Source organism: Typopeltis vanoorti, chromosome 1 (genome assembly GCF_054136105.1).
Source record: "Typopeltis vanoorti isolate ZY-2024b chromosome 1, IOZ_Tvanoo_1.0, whole genome shotgun sequence".
Classification (NCBI taxonomy): Eukaryota; Metazoa; Arthropoda; class Arachnida; order Uropygi; family Thelyphonidae; genus Typopeltis; species Typopeltis vanoorti.
The window spans coordinates 118667040-118681221 of NC_143549.1; the positions used below are offsets into that span (position 1 = coordinate 118667040).

General features: G+C 37.2%; 1 protein-coding gene across 1 annotated transcript in view; it reads right to left on the reverse strand.

Moving 5' to 3' along the window:
• Positions 1-3243: 3243 nt before the first annotated feature.
• The window catches only part of LOC150110350 (uncharacterized), a 163440-nt gene continuing 152501 nt past the window's right edge, over positions 3244-14182 (reverse strand). Inside the window, exons 24-25 of the mRNA XM_090396379.1 lie at positions 4128-4200; positions 3244-3580 (exon numbers count right to left, since the gene is read on the reverse strand). Coding sequence (XP_090252505.1) covers positions 3535-3580; positions 4128-4200 — 119 coding nt within the window. The 3' untranslated portion in view covers positions 3244-3534. The remainder of the gene's footprint in view (positions 3581-4127; positions 4201-14182) is intronic.

The following is a 14182-nucleotide window of genomic DNA, read 5'->3' on the forward strand; positions in this document are numbered from 1 at the left end:
TTGAAAACAAAAATGCATTGTTTAGGGATAAGCGAAACTATTCTACTTTAGTAAGAGATAAAAACCACAATACGTCAACAACAATATCATAACAAGATATATTATACAATAATACAATGTATATAATATATTGTATCGTATATATTGTATATATTCTATTACAATATTATATATATATATATATATATATATATATATATATATATATATATATATATATATATATATATATATATATATATATATAGGGCTTTTTTTCAACCGGAACGTGTTCCGGTAAACTTTTAGGACTTAAATGGTCCCTAAACACATATTTTACAAGTACTTCAAAACTAGGACTGCTTCCATTTTAAATTCTGAATTATGGTCGTTGACAACGTAAACCAAGGGTCATCTTTGGTTCATCTAATCTAGTGCTGCCATCTTGTGTTGTTGAACCTCGAAGATCGAAGTTTTCGATTAGAATCGCTAGTCGGCTGGAAGTTACGGTAGTTACCGGAACTTTTATGTGAACAAGCATACAAGTAGACTTTTTTTCTACGGAAGTAGAGGTGCACCTTTACAACGTGAGTGAGGTTAATTTGTTTCATGGAATTTTCGCCAATTTCACGAGATGAATAGTAAAATAACACAATTTTTCTCTTCCCTCCCGCAACTAAAACGTTAAAGCTCGAGAACAATAAGTGTAGTTATGAGGCAAAAACAGACCCGATGGACAGTGATACAAAAACTGGAGGGATAAAACAAGAGGCTGCTACAGTTGCTACAATGATGAGTACGACAAGTAGAAACGCACATTCCTTTCTACTCGCACGTTTGGGAGTAAAAAGGAATAAGCATGCTATTAATATTTCAAACCCATGGACAAATATTCAAATTTCTCATTACGGTAGGAATAACAAAGAGCAAATGACTTCACTACGTAAAAATATTCACGATCATTATTCAAAAGTTTGAACATGAGAATGAAGTCACTTGTAGAATCTTCAGAATAGCGTATAAAAATATAATAAATAAATCACCTAACTCCTTTTGCTCCCTTATAGGGAGTTGGCGAGGCATTTATACCCTATCTAGCTTTTGGAGAGACTGAGTGGGCAGTTCAATCACCACCGGTAGCCAATCAGAGATAGCTGGCCCATGTCTATCACTAATTATAGCACCCACGGATGAAGAGGCTGGCAAACTGGTGCAACCATCTCTTGGTACCTAACTCTAACAAGATATGTCACTGTCTGAAATAATGTGGGTACTACGGTCGATTTTCTTGAGTTTCCGGGAGTAAACACCCGCTTGCCCGTGCCAGAGATCGACCAACTCGGGAACCGGGTGAAGAAAGGCTTAGAAAAAGTTCCTCTAGTCGACGACTAGACTTGAATTTAAGTCAAATTTCGAGCGACCAAGTACAGAGGACGCAAGCTCACTTCCACTGAGCTGCACAGGCCATCGGAAGAAACCTAAGAGAGCGAAACTCTGCGTCCCATTTTAGTCTCCTCTTACGACCTGAATGGGCTACAGTGGCGCTATTCTTATCCCGGCCACCACACGGGTAAAGTTGCGAAGAAAACACAGGCTTTCAACGATTTTGAATCAGAAGTTGACCTCAAAGAATTGAATGGCAATGACACGGGTCGAATTCTATGTTTTACCAATGTTTTTATGAATATAACAAATCATATTGTAACCGAAATGAAAAACGAAATCCTTTTTAAAAAATAGTAGAGTGAAACTGTGAGATTTCCGTTTTGATTGACAAAAGCACCACTATTAGCCAGTTATTATCATTAATAATATATGTACGCACAATGCTACCTGATCTGGAGCTATACACAAATATTTTTATTGACTTTGTAGAGTTAGAAAATGTATCCACACAAGGTATTTTCCATGGCTTGATGAATACCCTTAATTAATTGGGGTTTCATAATGATTATTTGAAGATAAATCTTGTTTCCATTGCCTGTGATGGAGCACCTATGATGTTGGGTATGAAAAAAGAAGTAGTGGCTTTGATTAAGGAACGTTATCCTCACATTTTGGTTTGGCATTGTGCCCACCATAGACCGATTTCTCTGTTGGTGATGTTGTAAAAAAATACTTTCTAGAACATATCAACCACTACAAGTCATTTCTTGACAAACTTTACTGTCTCTATCACCAGTCACCCAAAAATGTCAGAGAACTAGGCAAAATAGTTGAAGATCTTGACAAGGAAATCTTCAAAATTGCAAGAGTTTTAAGTTAACGTTGTCCACCCCCCCCCCCCCCCACCCCCCCCCCCCCCCACCCCCCCCCCCCCCCACCCCCCCCCCCCCCCACCCCCCCCCCCCCCCACCCCCCCCCCCCCCCACCCCCCCCCCCCCCCACCCCCCCCCCCCCCCACCCCCCCCCCCCCCCACCCCCCCCCCCCCCCACCCCCCCCCCCCCCCACCCCCCCCCCCCCCCACCCCCCCCCCCCCCCACCCCCCCCCCCCCCCACCCCCCCCCCCCCCCACCCCCCCCCCCCCCCACCCCCCCCCCCCCCCACCCCCCCCCCCCCCCACCCCCCCCCCCCCCCACCCCCCCCCCCCCCCACCCCCCCCCCCCCCCACCCCCCCCCCCCCCCACCCCCCCCCCCCCCCACCCCCCCCCCCCCCCACCCCCCCCCCCCCCCACCCCCCCCCCCCCCCACCCCCCCCCCCCCCCACCCCCCCCCCCCCCCACCCCCCCCCCCCCCCACCCCCCCCCCCCCCCACCCCCCCCCCCCCCCAATTTTACTTTTACTCAAATAGAAAGTTTCAACAAATTGCTATGACGATTTATGAAAAAATTAAGTCAGGAGTTAAGAAAACTGAATTAAAGAAGATATGATAATAGAGTATTTCTTTATTTCATTGATCTTGAAATAAAGAAATACTTTGAAATAAGAATAAGTTTTCATTATCTCTTTAAATATTACAGACACAATATTTACATCCGTAAATATTTCAAATATTTCTGGATGTAAATTGATTATGACAGACATAATTAAATTAACACAGAGTTGCCTTTCGTCCCCGACCCTGGAATTATCTCGATGTTTGGTTTTTTGAACTGAAAGCATCCCTGCCCCTAAAAAAAAAGCTAAAATCCCGCAAAAACTCATGTGATAATCTATACCTTTTGCATAATTATTAAACTACATAATGTAAAAATTATAAACGTTTATCGAAGGATTATTGTTTTTATTTTTTCCCATTAATTTCACAGGTGTCACTACTTACAAATCGCATTCACATCTCTCTTTCAAAGCAGTCTTTTTTTGTGTGTAACATCTTGTCAGGAGAAATGAAGAAACTAATATTGAGTGCTTCTTATGGACTCAATGAAATATGGAATTAAAGTGGAGTGGATTACGCTTAAAATTTAATTACTTGAACTTTACAGAAATTCGAAAATCTTGTATGAGTTCTAAAGGTAAGATAAGTGCATACTTATGTAATATTTTCAAGAAATTATATTGTAATACACAAGTACACTCAAGTACTATTTCATCAATTACAACAGAAATTAATATTAATACTCACTTTCGCAGCGTGCACCCGAAAATCCATCCTTGCAGCTGAATGAAAAGAAAGTTTCATTATAATTAGCATTCATTTCTTAAATGATGCATTTTATAATAAAATTACACCAACTGAGTTTAATGTGATCACCGTCATTTTAAGTATAAGAAAATTACATTAAAATGGTTTACATCCCCCCACACACACACACGAGTTAATGTTTGATATAAGATGAATCCAAAATTTCAATTTCAATATTTCATATTTCAAAATTAAATAAAAAAATTAAAAAAATTAAAAAATATAAACATAAATGGATGGAACATGTTCAAAGAATGAAAACAGAAAGATTACCAAAACAAGCCTTAAAGTACAAGCCATTAGGAAAAAGAAAACCAGGACGTCCTCTTAAACGATTCAACGATGATTTCTAAGGCCGGAACAGGCCATGCTAGGCCTAAATCCTTGATACGCATGGTGATGATGATGATGATCAGATAAAATCATTAGAATAATTTTATGAAACTAAATATACCAGTTTTTGATAAGAAGTGGTTGACATCGTTCATATACCTATTTAATATGTATGTTGTTTTTACTTACTTGCAGAACCATTGATTATCGCCTCCGACCTGGCATTTTCCACCATTTTGACAAGGGTTTGAACTGCAGAAAGCTAAGAAAAAACATGTAAAATATATTAATACCATTTAATAAGGCGACTTTAAAAATCCGAGATATTTATATATAAAATACTTAATTAACTCTGAGCGTTATCATCGTTCGCCTGCATATCCGATTCCTCAATCGCTCGAATAATTTTGTACGCCGCACAGCTAAAATTTGCTTTTCACTAATATATGATGTGTTTTAAGCAAATTATTCAACAGTGTTTATGCATTTTGTTTCTTTTTTATGCTGTCAAGAAAGACTTCCGTATTAATTTCAATAGGTCTTTTTAACTACTCATAAATGTTCGGACAAGTTGAGAAGTGTACTCTGAGCCAGCCAGTTTATCGAAATCACTCTCTTTTCTCCATCACAAGACTAGCTGCATTCGAATTTCTGAAGACGAAAGTAAATTTTGTAAGACCGTCCTGAACCATTTAAACTGACTGGATTTGATTATGTTTTTTTTTTTTTTTTTTGAATTTGGATATGGAATAAATACTGTTGCACTGATGCTGCAACTGTGTTTATTCCTAAGACTTGATGAGTTCGATAAATGGTGTTTAAGGAGATTTTGGATGTAAGAATGTTTGACTTCTTCGATAATGATGAGGTAAGTTAGAGGGGTGGTCAGACACATCTTAGCACTAGCCTATGTAAGGAAAAGCTACGATGGTTCGGGCACGTGGTGAGAATGCAGGACATTCGATTTGTCAGCAAGATTTATGTAGAGTGATTCAGAAGATTTTTCAAAATGAGGTAGCTCTGATTGAGACAGATCGACAATATCGAAAAATGCTTTAATTTAACTGGCACACAGTGGCACGGCGCAGCAGCGAACCATAACCTAAGGAAAGATACATTTGGAGAAGGAAATTATTTCATGTGGTGAGACATACATGACTGTTGGCTGCTTAGTGAACTTGTACGTATTTATATATGTAAGGCGGTGCTTAACCAAAAATACACCATCTTAAATTACATCATTAGAGTGTGATCCTACTACCATTTTCCCATAGACAAAGGTAGCAATTTAACATTCCATCACTAAAAAATCATTAATGGAATCAGCTATTTTTATTCCCTTATAGACAGCAGGCGAAGTCGTTTTAGTTCTGTATAACTTTTGGAGACTGAAGGGATGGTTCAATCTCGACCAGTAGCCAATCAGAGATAGCTGACCTGAGACTATCACTAATTGCACACAGCATCCAGTGAAGAGAGGTATGTCTGAACGAGATAATGGAGAATATCGAAGAAGCCTTTAATCGAACTGGCATTGGCAAGAAGCACTAGCGAACTGTGGAAGCGAAGAAATCCCACCATCTCGCAGTCCCTAATCCTAACATTATGTAAACTGTTTGACCACAGTGTGGGTTATACGGTCGATTTTCTTGAGTTTACCGGACGAAAAGCCGAGTTTCCTAGAGATTGAAAGAAAAAAAAAACGTGTACGTGCCAGAGTCAACTAACTTAGGAACTGGTCATAAAAGACAGTAAAAGTTCCTCTAGTCGTAATTACTTGTAGAAATAATTTATTCTTAATAAACTGTGCGTTATGTACTTAACTGACTTGTTCTTATTCCAAAAACATCATTACAATATGATGTAAAAATATCGGTAAATAATTTGTTTATTTGTGATATACTGTTAATTTCAAATTTTTCCTAGTAACAAACAATGACCATCAGCACCACCTATTAGGTACAATAAAAAAAAACCACTTGCAAGTACCAGAGATCGACTAACTCGGGCACCTGTCGAAAAAAGGCTTAGTAAAAGTTCCTCTAGTCGGCAACTAGAATTGAACTTACTAAGCCCTTTCTTCAGGATTGTTCAAATACTTTTCTACACGCTTAACATGCTTCAAACGGATCAATTCAATGTTTTTGGAACTATTCGCTCTGCTGTAGTTGGACTAGCTCTACCTCCTGGGAGAAATAGTAAATGGGGAATGATTTCTTCGCTATTTCATTGGCAAAATGTCGTTTACAAAATATCATGAATTTTGTATACGACAAAATTCATGATATTTCAGCTATTTGGTAGATTGGATTTGATATAGGAGAGAAATTTAGTATACTATCCATATTCATTTGCACGAATGTATATGCCTATTGGCAGTATTCCACATTCCTGTCCTTCACCTGTAGACTTCAGATGCAGACTTAAGCACTATTTCGATTGAGAGTGCATTCGGATGTTCTTTGCTTTAAGAAAAAAAAAAGAAAGAAAGAAAGAAAAAAGAAAAAAGTAAAGAAAAAAGTCAAGTGATCAACTTTGATATACCCATCGGGGATTTATTGCCAGTTAATCATCAAGCATTCAATAAATTATTCACGTTTGATATCGATCAGCTACACTTTCTGTGCACTTTTGAGTCCGAACACTGGACTGACATGTACTTGAGCAGTCAATCATCAGTGAACTATTGATGTTTTCACATCGAGCCGTTTCCAGAATTAATTCTTATATCCAGGAATCTCAATACACATGGAAACGCTGCATGAGGGAAATAATAAAAGAAATTTCATTAATGCCTTTGAATGCTAATAATTGAAGGCCATATTATTTAAGAAACTGAAAGAAATATTTTAATTTTTCGCACATCTTTTTTAGCCAATTCAGTTGCTATTTGTACTATGTCAGACACGTGATTTGAATGATAGCAATATCTTGTCTTACATTACAGAATTTTCATTTTAAGAGATCAGATCAGAACGATCGCAGTAGATTCACGATATCTCGTAGCCCTTCCAGTAATAGCAAACTGTTTTAATTTCTTATCGTTACCATTAGGAGAATGACACCAGAAGCTTTGACTCGTCTCTTGTTGTGAATTAGTTTTGGCAATCTGCAAAATAGTCGCAACGAAAAATTTGTTTTGGGTACTAACAGTTTGCACCTCCCATTGCTTCACGGAAAAAGATACTTTTCTTGCAGTTTCAACATAATTAGCGCTTCACAGTTATTAAAAATATTTCTCAACATAATGCAAACATCAGCCTTCTCTGCTGCAATAAAGCGCAACATCATAAGAAGAAAATTATTAATTACGAATTCTGAATGATTGGAGTACAAATCTCATAGTACCCATATGTAAAAAGAGAAATAAAACTGATTGCGAGAATTACAGAGATATTTTTCTATCCAGTGTTCCTGTTATGATTTATGCACGTAAACTTGATAAACGGTGGAGAAGGATTGTGAAAGATAAGCTTGGTGAAGAAAAAGCCCAAATAGAGGCCCTCAGGATCAGATCTTCATTTTACAACAAATAGTGGAGAAACCACGAGAATATAAGAAATATCTGTATTTAAGTTTTGTAGATCTAGTAAAGGCGTATGACAAGGTGCCATGAAAGAATCTATTCAATACGCTAGAGTTGTATGGTGTTAAAATGGCATTATATCAGGCAATACTTAGTCTCTATTTGAGTTGTAAGTCAGCAGCTAGAATTGAAGGAAGTACAGAAAGATGGTTTAATGTTAAATCTGGTGTCAGACAAGGATGTACGTTATCCCTCTGTTATTCATTATCTATATGGATCACATTTTGAAAGAAAGTGGTATTAAACCTGCTATCAAAATTGGAGATGTTTATCTCAGTACTTTGCTTTATGCGGATTATGCTTTACTTCTAAATAAATCAGCTACAAGTATACAAGGTACTCCGACTAAATTGAATAACTGTTGTAATAGATATGGTATGAAGGTCAGCAATAACGACACAAAGACAATGCATATAGGCAGAAACATTGAAAATGTCAACTGCGTTGTGAATGTAGAACAAAAAAACAATTAAAATATCTCAGCTACTTAGGCACGATTTTTAGTGAAGATGGTAAATCGAATAGGGAAATGGAAAAAAGTAGGAAATAGAAAAAAAGTGGGAAATAGAAAAAAAGTAGGAAATCAACTGAATATATTTAAATGGAATAAGAGAGAAATTAGCCAAAACACTAAATTAGCTGTATACTAGGCAGTGTTCGAACCAATTTTAACTTATGGATCTGAGAGCTGGGTCAGAAGTAAAACGCTTGACCAAAGACTAGAGACCACAGATATGGGAGTCGTGAGAAAAATTACGGCATGAACAGATGGCGTCAATGGCAATATCATATTAACAACTTGGAAAGGAAAGAACATTGTCAGTATCCGGAATGCGTTAGCAGAGCTAATCTCAGGTGGTATGACTTAAATAGAATGGAAGAAGAAAGATTAGAAAAAGACCCAGAAGAAGACCAAGATGTAGATGGATTGATATGGTAAAAAGTGCCTTAAAAGATAGAAATATAAGATCGGACAATGTTGGAGCCTTGAACAGGTAACAGACTGATTTGGAGGGAAATTGTAGATAGGAAGTTAGTAATGATGTAAATTTTTGATGTAGTACTATCATATCCTGTAAACCCGTTGAGGGTATATGTCAGGAATTTGATGATGATGAGGAGGAGGAGGATGACGTTCTTGAGAATTTTATAAGAAGTTACGTGAGAACTTAGAAGTATTCGAACCCAAAGTTAACTTTTTGTTATCTTGCCACTTCCAAAGACAACATGATTTTTTAAAAACAAAAACAACTTTTTCTGAGCTAGTTGACGGATTAACTTGGTGAAATAATTTAACATAAATTAATTCACCAAGAGAGAATAATTAGCTTAATGACATCCTTTCAAATCTCTACATTATTAATATTATGCCGCACCCCAGCATAGAAAAAGTGCGGTAGTATGAAAGCCTGCCACTAAACAAAACTGTTAATTTTCGAGATCAGTAAGAGATCCCATATCAGCATATTTCAAATAACGAGGAGGTTTATCGTACTATCACAGTTTGACTTGTCTAGAAATGTGAAAAAATAAACGATGATGACACAAGAGAAGAAACCGCAACAAAGGGAAAATTTTAGAAAGAAATATTGCGCTCTGTTTAGATACATTTCTGTGACATAACTTTTATTATTATTATTATTATTATTATTATTATTATTATTATTATTATTATTATTATTATTATTATTAAGAGAGACCTCCAGGAAGTCAGGGACTAATCAAGGGAAGCCACATATGACATCCACCATCTATCATACTTATTCTTGAATTCATTCACACTGCTTGCACTCACAACATCCAATGACAATCCATTCCAATAATGCATCACCTGCTGAGAGAAAAATCTAGCCCTCACCCCCTTCTTAGCGGCATTCCTTCTCAGCTTACAAAGATGCCTTCCTGTCGTTCCTCACCCTCCGTAAAATGAAAAATTCCATCAACTGAAATATTTTATGATCCTTTCAGAAGTTTGTAAATCTCAATCAGATCATCCCTCTTTCTCCTGTTTGCTAGTGTCTGCAGTCTACAAATTCTCACTCTGTCTTCATAATCAGTATTCCACAATCCTGATATCATTTTTAACACTGTATTTTGTACTCTCTCCAATATTTCAGAATCACAGCGGAAACCAGGAGACAGACCTGCGCATAATAATCCAAGTGAGGTCTTATGATCGATTCATAAAGAGGCAAATTAACATCCTTATCTTTACCTGTTAAAGTTTTTCAGCATTGCAATTATCTTTTGATTTGTATTTATAATCTTTGTTTCAAGACTACAGAACTTCAACTTGCTATCCACTAACACTCCAAGATCCCTAACCTGATCAGTAAAACACTGGATATCTAATCAGGACAAAGTTCATGATTTTCATTTACTGATATTGAACGGATATCCCTTTTCCAAAACCCACAATTCAGGCCTATTCAAATCATTCTGCAATTACTCTATATCAGCAGCATCCCTGATTACACTGTCTACTTTTGCATTATCAGCAAATAGATGTATGTCGTCTATCAAATCCTTCCCAATATCATTAACGTTCAAATTCAATAACAGTAGACCAGGCTTTGATCATTGTGGCAAATATTCTGGTGAACACTTAAGTCTCTTTTGCTGCCCTGTCATGCACTAAAATTTATCATTGTAGTGGCAATGTATACATAGTTATATATATATATATATATATATATATATATATATATGAGTGTGTGCATGGAGGTTCATCTACTCGGTTGTTAAACATATTTTTTAAAAGAATTGAATGAAAAAACCGAGAAAAAAAGGAAAAAGATTTAATGGTATCACACATCTAATTTCTGCTTTTTACAGCCTTCTTCAGGTGTTGTTATAAAAGAAAAAACCTTAAACCTTGAAGATAAAAACTGTGAATAGCACAGGAAAGTCACTATACATATTTAATGTGAAAACGTTGTAGTTAACGTATTCAAAGTAGTTCCTTCGTTGGTCATATTGTTGGGTGAGTGCGTACGTATGGCATCTCGTGAGCGCCAGTATTTGATCACAGCAGAATGACAGTCTGGGAGGTTATAGCTTAAATTATTATTTAAATGTACAGGGTTGAGGATGATTCCTCTAGATTCTATAATTTGCCTCTCCAATTCGTCATGGCAACGGAAAATGTTGTTAGATTTATCCCAAAAGATTGTATGGCCAGGGTTTTTATTATCAGAATCGGTAGAAAAAGGACATGGATGGATGGACATGGACGCTTACAAGAGAACACTGGCACGTGTTCTCTTGTAAGCGATGTCCCTCCTGTGCTCCTCCATACGCAATTCAATAGACTTATCTGTGTGGCCAAAGTAAGGGATGTCGCAGTCACACCATATCTTATACACACTGGGATAAGATGCATGAATTATTACAGAGTGACACTTACTTAATTCTTGAGAGAGATCCCACTCGTGAACTTCAAAATCGTACTAACAATTTATTAAAAACAACTTCTGAAATGTCTAAAAACATTCGCCTTTCTCTTCGCTCTCTCTATCCACTTATTCCACGCATATATGCAGTTGCCAAGATCCACAAGGAAAATACCCCACTTCGTCCCATCGTTGAAGGCATTTATTCACCAACATACAACCTTTCAAAACATCTCGCAAAATATCTCAAATGTTTTTCGGACAAACCTTCGTCTTTTATTAATAACTCTACAGAATTTGTATCACACATTAAGGATATTACTCTTCAAGAAAATGAAATCATGGCTAGCTTTGACATAGTATCCTTGTTCACAAATGTTCCTACAAACGAAGTCCTGTCACTTCTCAAAGACAAGTTGTCCAAAAAAATAATATTAGCCTTACTTACTCATTGCATCAAGTCTGGATATTTCAGATTTCAGGACACCATCTACAAGCAAAATCATGGTCTAGCAATGGGTAAATCTTTATCTCCTGTACTTGCCAATATTTATCTGGAAGATTTTGAAGTTAAAGCTATCTCTTCCTATTCCTTAGCACCTAGAATTTGGAAACGATATGGACGACATTTTACTCATTTGGAGCCATGGACGTGATTCTCTCCTGTATTTCCTTGAACATCTTAATAGTCAACACCCGAATATCCAATTCACGGCTGAGTTTGAAACTAATGGCTCCCTGCTTTTCTTGAACGAGGAACTAACCCGTTCTTCCGAAAAAACTTAAAATTTCAATGTACAGAAAACCTGTGCACACCAATAGATATCCCCATAGTCAGTACCATCATTTCCATCCTCAGAAACCTGGAATTATTTCTAATTTGGGACATTGAGCTCGCTCTCTTTTTGACAACCGAGATGAACTTCGTAAAGAAATCAATTTTTTTACATCTACCTTGAGAATGAATGGTTATTCTCAAAAAATTACTAAAAAATTCCTTTTTCTAGTCGCCATACTCAAGAAATGAATAATGTTAAAGGCACTATATCTATTCCATACATAAGCACAGTTTCTCAACAATTAGCCAAGGTTCTCAAAAAATATAATATTAGAACCTCATTTACTCCGCTTCCTAAGATCCGCTCCCTAGTGAGCCATCCAAAGCCTAGCCATCACAATCTAAAATATCCCGGTGTGTACAAGATATGGTGTGACTGCGACATTCCTTACTTTGGTCAGACGGACAAATCTATTGAATTGCGTATGGAGGAGCAAAGGAGGGACATCGCTTACAAGAGAACACGTGCCAGTGCTTTATCCAGCTATGTCCTTTTTTCGGTCGATTCTGATGATAAAAACCATGGTCATACAATTCTTTTAGATAGATCTAACAACATTTTCCGTTGCCATGCCGAATTGGAGAGAAAAATTGTAGAGTCTAGAGAAATCATTCTCAACCCTGTATATTTAAATAATAATTTAAGCTACAACCTCCCAGACTGTCATTCTGGTGTGATCAAATACTGGCGCTCACGAGATGTACGTACGCACTCACCCAACAATGTAACCAACGAAGGAACTACTTTGAATACGTTAACTACAACGTTTTCATGTTAAATATGTATAGTGACTTTCCTGTGCTGTTCAACTATTTTTATCTTCAATGTTTAAGGTTTTTTATTTTATAAACCACCTGAAGAAAGCTGTAAAAAGCCGAAACTGGTCGTGGGTTACTATTAAACCTTTTTCCTTTTCTCTGTTTTTTTTGGTGTAAAATAAAATAACAATGAAATGAGAAGATGTATACAAACATCATATATATGGGACATTCCATAGGTAAGTATACAAATTACCTTCCACCCCTAAGAAAAAGGAAACATTATAGAAGTCGACATAACATTCTACGAAATATGGTCACATAACATCGGTAAGACGGACGATACACTTTAATAGGTAAACAGCCTAACAGTGGTGCACTAGGCTCAATATAAGGACGTCTATAAGAGGAAACATACCCAATTCTTCCAGAAGAGTAGATTTTAGCTCACGAAATGAACAAATGGGTGCTGTCAGTGTGCAGGTTTGTCCTATACATAAAAGCCACACAGATATCAGAACAAATTTCAGTCTGATGAAAGCACTAGGTTGGATATCTTCAGTTTTAAGATACTCCTCACCAGTTGAACTGTATGGGCAGTGGCACTGTCATGTCTGGTCAAACCGCGTAGACATGAAAATGCATATTGGACCCAATATGTGGTTCTAGCACCTGATACCTCAAGGACCTCTGCGCACTTACAGTATCCTTATCAAAACATGAAGACGATTGCTACAGTTGATTATTATTTGCCTTACATGAGAAAACGGCCTCCATCGTAAGTGTCCAGTGTAAGATATTTCTGAGAATTGTGAATGGTCACATTTCTCTTTTTCATCAAATAAAACAACTTATGGAATCGTTTGCAAACTAAAACATGACTCGGAATCAGGGTCTCAATTCACATGTTTATGGCACTAGTTACGACGTGCTCTGCAGCCTTTTTTCTTAATGAGATACAAAGCAATGGCTTCATGCCTAAAGTACACTTGAATTGAGCCGCCTTTCCTACACAGTATCAGTTGAAACACCTTTCGCTTCTTGCTTCAGCAACCTTAAGACAGCTGGAGACAGGACATCGTATGATTTGCTCTTGTTATTAGAGCTAGATAGTGGTCTATTCTAGTTAATGTAGCTCTAGGGCGACTTTCACCAACACTACTTGGAATGGTTTAAGTCTTTTAAAACTAAGTCCATGTTGCCGAGACGATATTTCTTGATATGTTCAGTCAACGTGTCACTTTTTTCGTGTGACTGCAGGATTCCAGTCATCCAGCGGCAGTCATCTCAAAGTTATCTAAATGATGATGATGACTTGCCACTCATGTTAGTGGAGATGTGGCTAATTGATGAAGCAATCTAAAAAAAAAACAAAAGACGTGAATGACATAATGTGGTCGCAACTCGAGTTTATAGGCATGAGTAATTTGCACCGTATAGAGCCTTTTGAGTAATAGCTCAATTCCTATTGGATACGCGGAATCTCGGATAAAGCTTATTTCTATCAAATATTCGTATTCGCATTCTGAGACTCTTTTAAAAATAAAATATTCAGAAAAAAGCATTTTGTTCTGTTAATTTCATTGAGCAATGTACTATATGGGAATCTGCGTATGGGGCACATAACAGTATGGTTTGACTGCCTTTAAAACAAAAGTACCTCATAAGA